Source organism: Symphalangus syndactylus, chromosome 11, assembly GCF_028878055.3.
Source record: "Symphalangus syndactylus isolate Jambi chromosome 11, NHGRI_mSymSyn1-v2.1_pri, whole genome shotgun sequence".
Lineage (NCBI taxonomy): Eukaryota > Metazoa > Chordata > Mammalia > Primates > Hylobatidae > Symphalangus > Symphalangus syndactylus.
In genome coordinates, this window is record NC_072433.2 from 68737755 (window position 1) to 68750763 (window position 13009).

Consider the following 13009-nt stretch of genomic DNA (forward strand, 5'->3'; position numbering starts at 1 on the left):
TGAGTTTATAGAAGGCCTATGATGCAGTTTATGTCAGCAAAATGCAAGGATTTGTTTGGGGGCCCTAGGATAGAAACTTCCTCTATCTTCAGTGGAAGTTTCCAGAAAGAATGCCCTCTCATCCTCTGGATGATGTGTGGTGAGATTATAAAACTAGCAAAGACTTACCCATCTTTTCTGCTTGGCAGTGAGACAGAAGTGACATCATGTGCTTCTGAATCAAATGAGATCTGAATCTAGAACTATCACTGTCTCCAGATATGTGAAATAGCAATTCTCTTTCTACTCCAAGCCAGTTTGAGCTGGATTTACTGTACCTTGAAAACAAAAGATTGCCAACTGTACTCCATTAAGATGGAAGCAGTTAGGCCGGGAGTGGTGGCTCACGCCTGTAATCCCAGCACTTTGGGAGGCCGAGGCAGGTGGATCACCTGAGGTTAGGAGTTCGCAACCAGCCTGGCCAACATGGTGAAACCCCATCTCTACTAAAAATACAAAAAATTAGGCGGATGTGATGGTGGGCGGCTGTAATCCCAGCTACTTGGGAGGCTGAGACAGGAGAATTGCTTGAACCCAGGAGGCAGAGGTTGCAGTGAGCCTAGATCGTGCCATTGCACTCCAGCCTAGGTGACAGAGCAAGATTCTGTCTCAAAAAAATAAATAAACAAATAAAGATGGAAGTAGTTTAGAAGCATGGAATATACCAGTAGATTACTACACCAAATGTCCTGCCCTATCCAGACTAAAGTTGAGCTTCCATAATCATAACTATTATCCTAAATCATCTCTCCAGAAACAGTATGTCAATTCATAGACTCAGTGAGCACTGTTACTATGATGTATGTATGGAAAATCTGCTTGTCTGCATTGACCAGTTATTTTCAGTTTACTAGATGTGTAACCTTAAACAAGTTACTTAACCTCATCGTGTCTGGGAAAATGTTCTAGATTGGTTCGATGGGCAATAGGGAGACATGAGAAGTACTTGAGCTGGAGGAGTAACAAATTAAAGGGGTTTTGGGAAGATTGTTCTGGAAGAGATAGGCACCTTACTCATTTCCAAGATTTTGAGTTTTGTAAATTTGGTGTCGTACTTGTTTGAAGGCCATCTCCTCCTGCTTTATAGAGCAAACTTCACGAGAGCAGGGAGCATCTCCCTTTGTTCACTCAGCACCTACGCAGTATCTGGAACGTAGTAGGTGCTTTATAGATACTGACTGAATAATTGAATTGTGGATAGAAGGAAAATATAAGAACAGAGAGAATGAAGAAAGGAAGAATATCTTGGAGACAATAACTGCAACCCATATGTGTAGCACACAGCATGGCGGCAGAAGAATGGAAAAGAAAGGATAAATCTAACAGGTGCTACCAAAAGTTCACAAAATTTATTGACTGAATGAGAAAAACCAGGGAGAGACAAAGAAGAGTAACGTGTCCCACCTGAGAAGTTGAAACCATGGCTATCCCATGAAGTCAATGTGAAAGTTAGATTGGGGAGCAGTTGGAAGGAAAGACGCATACACTTGGTTTTTAGATATGTTTCTTAGGAGAGGAGAATGTGTCATTAATATGGACATGTCTAATAGGAAGTTTGAAATGAGGAGTTTGGGGTACTGTTGGAACTGGAGGTGTCAGGTTGGAAGGCATAGAAAAACCACAAGATAGGGCATGTCCCCAGGAGGGTGAGAACTGAATGGGGACAACCCTAGAAAAGAGGAACCAAGGAATCAGGCAGAGGCGGAGAGGCTGGAGGATCAGGGAGAGAATGAAGAGAGTGTTTGGCGACAGAGCAAAGCAGGCACAGTGACAAGAGGAGAAGCATCTTCTGCTTTTTCCTCAGCATGTTTCATAGCAAAGCACAAACTTGGTTACCCAGGATTTCAGGGAAATTAATGCAGATTCTTTAAACATAGTGCTAGTAATCAGATTGTCTATATCAGTCACTTTCAAACTTTTTTTTTTTATGATTCCGTTTTTTTTTATTATTATTATTATACTTTAGGGTTTTAGGGTACATGTGCACAATGTGCAGGTTTGTTACATATGTATCCATGTGCCATGTTGATTTCCTGCACCCATTAACTCGTCATTTAGCATTAGGTGTATCTCCTAATGCTGTCCCTCCCCCCTCCCCCCACCCCACAACAGTCCCCGGAGTGTGATGTTCCCCTTCCTGTGTCCATGAGTTCTCATTGTTCAATTCCCACCTATGAGTGAGAACATGCGGTGTTTGGTTTTTTGTCCTTGCGATAGTTTACTGAGAATGATGTTTTCCAGTTTCATCCATGTCCCTACGAAGGACACGAACTCATCATTTTTTATGGCTGCATAATATTCCATGGTGTATATGTGCAATCCACACTAAGAAAAGCTCTGGTCCACGTAATTGTCACATAAGAAATGTGATGAGTTTGGGAAAAGAGCACATTTTGAGGAAATCTAAGTTCCCATTAGATAAGTAAAGGTTTTGCCTTAAAATCCATGACAATATGAAATGTATCTGTTTATTTAATAGTGGTGTCATGCTCTCACACTTCAAAATTTAGAAGAGAGATAGAATTAAAAGGAAAGCATTTTCTTTCTCCAAATATCCAAATAGTGTCTTCTCTTGAAACTTTAAGTGTTAGTTTACTAACTTGCAAGAGAAACTTAAGGTTTACACTTTGGATCCTGGCACTGGGGTGTAATTAAGAGCACTCTAGTTTTAGAAATGGTCAGACCTGGGCTCAAATCCTGATTCTCACACTTCTTACTTCTGTGACCTTTGCCAAGTTTCTTAGCCTCTTTGGTTTTCTGTTTCTTTGCTTCCAAATTGGAATAACAATGTTTAACCTATGCAGTTGCTCTTAGGTTGAAGAAGCCGCATTACTTATGGTACTATGCTTAGCACTTGGTGGGCATGTGATGAATGCAATTGTTATTATTGCCTTGGTTGTGAGGGTTAAGTTATAGACCACTTGTAAAGCTCCTAGCAAAGCACGTGGCACAAAGCAGCAATAAATCTTAATGATCTTTCTATAACAGCAACCAAAGAGTAGAAATCCAGTTGTAATCCAAGTGCACAGTAGTATACAAACCAGTTACATGATTTTATCTTGCCTACAGTTCTTTAGAAAAATATCTACTGGGGCTGGGCGCGGTGGCTCATACCTGTAATCTCAGCACTTTGGGAGGCTGAGGTGGGCAGATCACCTGAGGTCGGGAGTTCGAGACCAGCCTGACCAACATGGAGAAACCCCGTCTCTACTAAAAATGCAAAAAAATTAGCTGGGCATGGTAGCGCATGCCTGTAATCCCAGCTACTCAGGAGGCTGAGGCGGGAGAATCACTTGAAACCGGGAGGTGGAGGTTGCAGTGAGCCAAGATTGTGCCATTGCACTCCAGCTTGGGCAACTAGAGCGAAACTCCGTCTCAAAGAAAAAAAAATGGAAAAAGAAAAATATCTACTGAGCAGAGCAAAGCACATTGATAACATTGATGCTGTTGGACAGATTATGTCCCATTTGTATGAAATGAAAAATGATGCATCACTGAAATGGCATTCTTAATTCCTAATTTGTCCCAAATGCCCTTTGAGACAATTTAGAAATGCCCCAAACCAGATGTCATCTCTCCAAGAGACATGCCTGTAGCAGTTTGATCATTTTTTTGTAAAAAGGGTTGCTGTATACTCATTAGCTGTGATTGTTTTAACTGTGCTGTCATGTGTGAAGCTGATCTTGCGTTCTTGGTATGACATAGACATCGAGGTCCATGCCAACATGCTTCCAATCAGACATGCCCATCTCACCACTTTTCACAGTCTTTAAAGCTATGTGAACAATTTTCTACAACTTGCCAGAGTGTCTGCTGCAAACCACCACCTAAATGGAGAGCTACTTGGACAATATATTTTAATTTAAATATGGACTACACTGCTAATTGGTGGCAGTAACCATGTGGAAGCCATTCTGTCCTAAAATCATAGATCCACCCCCAAGAAGTCCTTGTACCATTTTCTGGAAAAGAAAATAGCAAATATTTGGGGGGCTTTAGACATCTTTCACATGCGCAGCATAACCCAATTCTCCATAATCCAGGAGAATCTATTGTATTAATATCTCACATGTGGAATACATACTGTATGTTTAAATTAGAGCTATCTAATAGTTCTCGTATCTGAAATTCTTGGCAGTGATGATGGAGGGGTGGGGTGGGGAGCATCAGGTTCCTGATCCTTGTGCCTACTGATCCTTGCTCATGTGGGCGGTTTGTGCATTTTGTAATTTTGGATTGTGAGCTCTTCTTCAAGGGCTTTCTCCATGGTGATCCAGTGCAGGCTGAGGTGTGTGTTCCTCGGCAGAGGTTTTGCATGTGCTTTTGTTGGGGTCCTCAGAGTTATCACTTTTTATTTTAACTTCTCATTAGATGGGTATACCACACAATAGTGATTCAACCTGAGCCTATGGCCTGCAGGAGGTGGGCTATGATGATCTGTTCTCGAGGAGAATGTTTCCACCTTCTCCCACAACCCCACTGAGGCAGAGGCAGACAAGTTTCTTGGTAGTCTCCTTTTGCAGGTAGGATAAATTTTTTCCCTGTTACATTCTTTTACAGAGGGGTGGTCCTTTGAGAGTTCCAGGTTTATGTGGGAGTCTCAGTTCCCATCTCCCCATTCCCACTTCATGAAGGCCCTGGGGCTTCTTCTCCTGAACCATGTGGATGTTACGATCCAAACACCATGCTACTGATAGCCTCCCCTCCCCTCAGGACAGCCAGCATCAGTTCAGAGACTTGGTTCTGCTTTTCAGATCCCTCTGTGTGTTTGACCATGGAAAATTCCTTACTTTCTTGAGAACTCAGCTGTGCATTTAGAAGGATATTTGTTATATTTTACTCAGAATTTCTGTTTTTAATAACAAAAGATTTTTTTTTCCAAGATACTTACTCTGCCAAGAACACATCATCACCATCCTCTGACAGAATTAAAATGTCCACTGGTGGGTGGAAGATGCCTGTCTACATTCGAAGAGGAGTAAGGAGAAGGGGCCTCTGGCCTTTAGAAACTTAGAGATTTTTTTTTCTCTTAACTCACTCATAAGCTCCGAGAATTATTCTTTCAGTCATTCACTCAATTATCCTTACAGTCATATATCATTTAATAAAACTTAGTAAGTTCATACTATCTAGGCTTTCATTTTCTGCAAATATATATTATATACAGCTTCTGCTATGTGCCAGACAGGTGCTCGTGCCCAGCAAGATCATACTAGATCCCTGTCTTCATGGATGACACAAATATTAATCTGATAATCACATCAATAAGTGTAAAATTTCAAAAATGCTAAGTACCATAAAGTAGATGTGTGTGGTGCTGTGAGATATGTAATGGGGGCTTTGTCCAATTCAGGCTGGAAAGTGCTCATTTGGAGAAGTGAAATTGGAAATAAGAGTGGCTTTCACTAAGTGAAAAGAGGAGTGATAATTGTTTCAGATATGTAGCAGTATGTGCAAAGGCCCTGGGGTGAGGATGAATGACTAAAAAGAAGTGTGGTGAGATGGAAGAAGAAGAGAAAAATATGGTTTCAGAAAAGACTGAGAGGAGCTAGGGCTAAACCACTGAAGACCTTGTAGTTTGTGTTCAGGAGTTTTGTATTTATCATAAGAGCCATCTAAAGAGCTTTAAACACTGGAACAACACATCCTAATTTTCTTTCTAAGATCCTAAAGATCTTTCTGACTTCAGCGAGGAAAACAAATTTGAAGAGGCAAGAGTGAGAGTAGAGACCAGTTGGGAGGCTGTTACAGGAGACCAGAGGCTAGACAGAGTTGCTGGTAGCTCAGCCCGTTTTGGTTTTGTAGATGGGAAGACATGGGACAGATTTGAGATTTATATAGCAGATAAAACTATTAGGAAACAGCAGAAAGATAGGACAGGAATAATTCCAAAGTTTCAGGTGTACGTAACTGGAGGGAGGGTGGTATTTCTTTACTGAGATAGGGAACACTAGAAGAAGACAAAGTTTGGTGTAAAGGCCATTGGTTATTTATTTATTTATTTTGTGGACATATCAAGTTTGAAGTGTGTTTGAAACATATAACAGGAAAATAGAAGGAGACAATTGGGTATTGCATATATGGATCTGGAACTCAGAGAAGAGATCTGGAGATATAAATATATGACTAATTTGCTTGTAGGTAATCATTTAAGTGGTAGGCCTAGATGAGATTTCCCATGGAGAGATTATAGCCTGTCCCCTGGATATAGGGACATGAAGGTTACTGATATGACCTTAAATGGGAGCTGTTTTCTTGCTGAGATGGGATAAGAAGCTTAGAGTAGGATGTAGAGAGAATAGGAAGTGAGGAAGTTGAATCAGTGAGTATAGACAACTCTTTTTTTTTTTTTGAGACCGTGTCTTGCTCTGTCGCCCAGGCTGGAGTGCATTGGCGCGATCTCGGCTCCCTGCAAGCTCCACCTCCCAGGTTCATGCCATTCCCCTGCCTCAGCCTCCCGAGTAGCTGGGACTACAGGCGCCCGCCACCACGCCCGGCTAATTTTTTGTATTTTTAGTAGAGACGGGGTTTCACCGTGTTAACCAGGATGGTCTCCATCTCCTGACCTCGTGATCTACCCGCCTTGGCTTCTCAAAGTGCTGGGATTACAGGTGTGAGCCACTGTGCCCAGCCTAGACAACTCTTTCAAGAAGTTTGCCACTGAAGTTATATAAGGCTTTAATTGATGTTTAAAGGAAATGTGATTTCATTGTGATTGGAAGGCAGAATCTTTTAAAACAGTGTGTCAGCGGAAAAATATTAAAATGGTTTCTTGATAATGAAAAGGTAGCCAAGATAGACATTAGCCAGCACAGAGAAGACTCAAAGACAGTGAATCAAGATTGAATTGTAATCATAGCTAACATTTATTACAGTCTCACTGCTGTGCAAGTGCCATTTTAAATGTTTAGCATGTATTAAAAGTGTTAATCCCACAACAGCTCTATGAGGTAGGTAAGCTTATTATCTCATGAGGAACGTGGGAAACCGGTCACCAGAGAGGCGACCTAACTTGCCAGGGTGGGAGAACAGTGATTTGACAGCAGGCAGTCTGGTTGTGGAATCCATGGGGTTTTTGTAAATTTCCTTTTTAATTGACAAATAATAATTGTAGATATTATATTCTTATGGGGTACAATGTGATGCTTTGATACAGGTTTATGTCATGGAATGATCGAACCAAACTAACAAATCTATCATCTGGCATATTTACTATTTGTGTGTGTGTGTGGTGAAAACATTTAAAATCTACTCTTGCAGTATTTTTTAAATACACATTCTTAGCCATGATGCTATACTGCTTCTCAGTACAGGGATGCACAGTAAAGTGTTTGAATCATCCATGAGCCAAGATATGGGCTAATTCATCTACAGATATTGAAAATGTTATCGGTTGTGCAGTTACTTTGAGGCAAAAGTATAAATTAATGCTGACTCAAATACTTGGTTAAAATTCCTTCTTGGCTTTGTATTATAGAGCAAGACAGGCATAAATGGAGGTGTCAGGAGAGCAGCTTTAGCTTTAATCAGTGGCCTTTAATAAATATGTGTGCATTATTTATTTAATTGCACCTGTAACCGCACGAGGGCCTTGCTGCTGAGAGTGTAACAGGTGAGCGGAATTCACAACAGTCTGAAGCCACGTACACCTCTCTGCCAAGAAGTATCATCTGTGAGTTTCGTTAACCGATGTCCTAAAATGTATGACCTTTTCCAGGTCCCTGGGGAGTGGCTTTAACTGCAACACGTGTGTGTTTCTTTTCCTCCTAAGGCTTTAACAACACCGAGAGAACATGTGATAAAGAGTTTATTATACGGAGAACAGCTACCAATCGAGTTCTGAACGTCCTCCGTCACTGGGTCTCAAAGCACGCACAGGTAAGTCAGTGCCCTCATTAATTACTTTCAAGGATTTTTTAAAAAGTCATCTTTTTAAGTCGTGACACATGTAAAACACCTCCTGATTCTTTGGAGTTCAGTGTGAACCCTTGACACTGGAACTTAGGAAGGGAAGAAATAGGCTAGGCATACAGATCAAAGCAGACACAAGTGTCTTGCCAACATCCACTGTTTCAGATCTGCAAATGACATGACACAGGGAAACGGGGTTCCCCTGTCCCTGCATCTTCTGAGGAAACAGCACTCACCCATGGGCACCTGAGCCACAGCAAGGCCACTGTACTGTGCCACCTCCCCTGGGAGGACCTTTCACAGGGTCTTCTCTGTAAGTGGAGCTATGCTTGAGAGGCTGCCAGCTGCAGTGGTATCCCCACCCCCCACCCAACTAGACACAAACCTCACGATCCCCCTTGGAGGTAAATAACACTCTGGGATCTGGTCAGGGACTGCTTTCTGGGCCTGATTCTGGAGATATTTTGCCTCATGCCCTTTGATGTTTTGGTTCCCAATGCTGTTTTTAAATTGTGTTACACTGACAGGACACCCACTTGTTATCTGTTTATGTTTTTGGTGCACGTTTGTAGAATTTATTCCCCTTTCACAAAACAAGTCAGGTGCCACTTTGCTCCCCCGATGTGATGCATGCATAATGCTTTTCTTACCCACTGCCACATACCAGGCTCCTGGACACCCATCTGCCTGGCATCCTGCAAGGAGCGTTTGAGAGAGAGAATGGGCCCTGCCTGGCTCACAGCAGAACATGTGCAGCATATATGAAAGGAAATATAATCAAATTGCCAGTCCGCTAATGAGAATCGTGTATTATAAATGGCACTCCCATGGGGAGGTATTCCCAGGTCTTTATTATTAGGTTGGTGCCAAAGTAATTGCAGTTTTTGCCACTATATTCACAGAGCCCATCACGTGTCTGCTGCGTGGTCCTCGGTAGTGACAGTCTATTCAGTAGGGTCAGCATGAGGGCAGCCTCCTGAAATGCCTGTGGTAAGGGAATTTACTAATTAGGAAAAGTGGCATTTATGCCTCACCACAAGTAAGCCCATAAAAGTTCTTAAATATTAATTAAAGTAATAAAGATAGCATACTAAATAATGTAAACATTCCATCTTACACATCTTAAATAAATAGAAAAAATTTAATCCTATGTGATTCAAATTCCAAGAACCATCCTTAGCGCATGAGAAATGTCTAGTCTCTTTTCCCTGTAGTCTCAGTGAGCTGCTGGTAAATCCATTTTGCCTCACTGCAGATAAGACACTATAATGAGTTTTAGCATTTACAGTTTTTCCACTGTCTGATGGTCCATCTTATTCCTCTCTGATTTTTTTCTCAAGAATCTTGACAGTTAATTCCTGGGGCCCACAGTGGCTTCTAAGATGCAAAGTAGCTTCGATTGACAAGGCTCAGCTGGTTCTCTCCCCTGGCCTCAGCTCCCCTCCTGCCTTCCAAATCTCCCCAGAGCCCTCCAGCCTTGCTTCCCTATCCACCTTACTTCCCTTTTCTCAATCCCCAGTGCCCTCTTTTTCTAATTATCTCAAACAGGAATCCCTCCCAATTCACATATAATTTTTACAATAGCTATAAAAGTACCACAAAGCAAATGACAGGATGCTGGGGTTTTTTTATTTTTGATAAAGAAGATTCATAGATGGGGAGAGATTAGTGTATGGAAGCCGTGGTTTACAATAAAGAATTTTACAGTAAGCTTTGCCACCTGATTTGGCAGCTGAATTGTTTAGACGGTTCAGATGCTTTGCGACCTGAGTGACTGCAGCTGTGCTTATACATGAGCAAGCTTGTCCATCTCCAATTCCAGTTAGAGGGATCCCAGCTCCTCAGACTCTTCCCTCCAGCACGGGCATAGGTGAGTAATGTAAATAGCTCAGGGATCCAGTCTTCTCTTCTGACCTCACCATTGGGTAAAATACAGACCCTGGCTGTTTGTTGCGTTCACTGACGTGCCCAAGGAAGTTCTTCCTTCAAGGTCTTTCCTTACCTCCCCTGCATGCGTGAGTGGGCCTCAGGGCTCTATGGCTGGTTATCAATGCCCTGGTGTAACCTTGTCATGTGCATCTCCTGTCACCTTCCTCATCCTCTCTGTATGAGTACACGACCGTGTGCAGGACATTTCTGTGAAATTTCCACTTAATGGGAATTGCTTTAGGGCATTTTTTTTTCCTTTTGGCTGGCTTGAGTGTCCAGATTCCCTTTCTTCCTTTTACTGACTCACTTATGGCTGCCTGGTAATCATTTGGCCTCCACAATGGGCAGTTTGAGCAAGTAAAGGCAGGCTCTTGGTGATGGATTGGTAAATGATTCAAATAGACAGAGCTGCTCTCAGCTCACAGTCTTCGGGCCTCATTGTGTGCACACTGCCTCCTCTCACCAACTGTGGGCCTAGCCTGGGCCATTTCATTCAGAAGATGTGAAGGTGGCCCTGGCTTCATGGAGCCTAAGCAAGCTGACTGTTAGGGTGCTTTCAGAGTAACAGCCCATCTTGGTATCCTCATCCAAGTTTATCTGCAGGTCTTTACTCTCCCAAGGCAGCATGTAGCTGTAGATGGGACTGCTGGTCTGAAAACCTGTGCTATAATCCAACTGCCAACCAACCCTCACCCTTATTGTCTTTGGTTTTCACATCATAAAGCGAAGGGCTTGGATAAGATGATTTTTAATTATCTGATTCACTTTGTACTAGTTGAGTCCATCTAAGGAAGAATATAGCATTATTGTGGCAGCCTGATTGTTTTGAATCGGTAGCTTTTAAAAAATGAGTAGGAAGTTGTACTCATCTTAAAACTACAGCCAAGCATGGTAACAATTACATTTTTTTCTCACATGGTGAACTACCCAGGGAGGTCACTTCGATTTCTTTTTTTTTTTTTTTTTTTTTTTTTTTTTTTGAGACAGAGTCTCGCTCTGTCGCCCGGGCTGGAGTGCAGTGGCGCAATCTCGGCTCACTGCAAGCTCTGCCTCCTGGGTTCACGCCATTCTCCTGCCTCAGCCTCCGAGTAGCTGGGACTACAGGCGCCCGCCACCGCGCCCGGCTAATTTTTTTGTATTTTTTAGTAGAGACGGGGTTTCACCGTGGTCTCGATCTCCTGACCTCGTGATCCGCCCGCCTCGGCCTCCCAAAGTGCTGGGATTACAAGCGTGAGCCACCGCGCCCAGCCCACTTCGATTTCTAGAAACAGAAAAGCTGTAGATCTACATCAATCAAGATGTAGATTTACCCACAAATCTAGAGAATCAAGGCTACCACAGAGTATTCGACATTGTGTAATTATTTCTCATTTCTCATCAAAGGTAACTAATATTGGCAGATACTACCCTGAGCTTTATTCAGGAGAATTAAAAAGTTGCAGAATTATGGGGGTTAGGGGTTTGTTCTCCAGAGAAATAAGCATGCCCCAGGATGTCACCTCCTAACTCTACCCCATGTGGTGCTAGGATAGCATTTCATCTTCTGGAGCCTTCTAGTTTTTTCTTTAGTTAATATTTGGGGAGGCTAGGATGTTCCATTTTTAGGGGGTTCTAAAAATCTTCCTGTGTGAATACATTCTGGCCTATTGCTCCTGATTTTGTTACACCTTCCAGCAGAGGGAGCAGCAGCCCAGAGTCAGGGGACCAGTACTCTTATTCCAGCTCTGCCACTGTAGCTCCTGTGGGGCCCCAAGCTGGTCTTCCCACCTCTTCGGGTGTTAGTTTCCTCTTCTGAAAATGGGAACAACCATCCCTGCTTTACCTCTCCCAAGGATGTGATGAAGTTAAAGGTGATGTTGAATTAAGCATAAAGCTAATATTGATGTGTGTGATGAAATCCCTTTTGGCTTTGGACAAGAGAGATGCATATTTCATCACCCTACAACCAGCCTGTAAGCTCCTTGCTTGTCTCATTCATCTTTGCATCTCCTTTCACATAGTTCTGCAATGCTGAACACATGGCAGATGCCCAGTAAATACTTGTCAAATTGAGCTTATAGTTTAATGTTTCCATTGTTCATTCTCTCCTGGAGGTCATTTTCTAGCCTTTAAAGTTTCCAAAGTCAGCCCAGACAGAGACTATAATCACTAATGGATCAGAAATCAGGGCTGTGTGTTTAGACAGTCTAAGTAAAGGAAGTGTTTTCATTAGAGGTCTACATGCTTCTTGAGCATCTCCTGCTGGGAGGCCTTACGTATCATTTACACAATTCCCAGGTCCCTGCAGGTGTCAGACCTGTAGTGCTATTAACCAAATGCTCCCGTGATTGCTTTTGTCCTCTGTGCACAGACAGATGGGTGGGGGCTGGCTATAGACATTTAAGATCTGGGCACAAGCCTCTGTCGAAGGCCTTTCACGTATGATCTATAGCAATTTTTGTTTTCCTCAATTATCGTATTGACCAACCAATTCTGAAGAGATGCTCTGTCCATTTATTCAAGGAATTTCACAGACTATGGGTGACGCTGGTAAAAGAGTGCAGCTGTGTCTGCAGGTTACCACTGGCTCCATCAGGCTCTGGGTGCTGTCTGAATGACAAGTGGCCGAGAATGAAACAGTCACATATTTTCTTAATTGTAGGCCTAGGGGAATGTTTTTAAAACATGAGATCAGACAAAAATGACCTACCTACATAAAAATCTCCTCCCCAAAGGAGTTTACAGAGGAACACTGCTACTCCTTTTTCTGTTTTCTCACCTCCTTGATTCATTCACTAATAAGAATTGGGCACCAGAATGTTCCAGACATTGGGGTAGGTGTGGGAGTGACCAAGATCCAGGCAGTCTCTGACCTCAAGAGGCTTCCAGCCATTGGGAAAATGCCCACTAACAGCCACTGGACTTAACATAATTATGTGTATGGCCGGCTGTTAAATCGAATTCTTCAGATTGTTTCTGACGTTCAGGCAGAGGACCAAAGGCACAGGGGCAGGTACAATAGGTAGCAGCAACAGCCTGCATGGCCTTAATGGAGTGGCTAGGCCACCTAAGCAAGACCAGCTAAGAGCTCGTGAAATCAATCCTGCTAGCAATTGTGATCACCCACCTGTGGGAAGTTGAGGTAGGAGAG

At 42.7% G+C, this 13009-nt stretch overlaps 1 protein-coding gene across 1 annotated transcript in view; it reads left to right on the forward strand.

The window, feature by feature from the left end:
- Positions 1–13009, forward strand: part of RASGRF2 (Ras protein specific guanine nucleotide releasing factor 2) — a 273318-nt gene that overhangs the window by 215874 nt on the left and 44435 nt on the right. The window contains exon 18 of the mRNA XM_055298177.2: positions 7811–7917. Coding sequence (XP_055154152.1) covers positions 7811–7917 — 107 coding nt within the window. The remainder of the gene's footprint in view (positions 1–7810; positions 7918–13009) is intronic.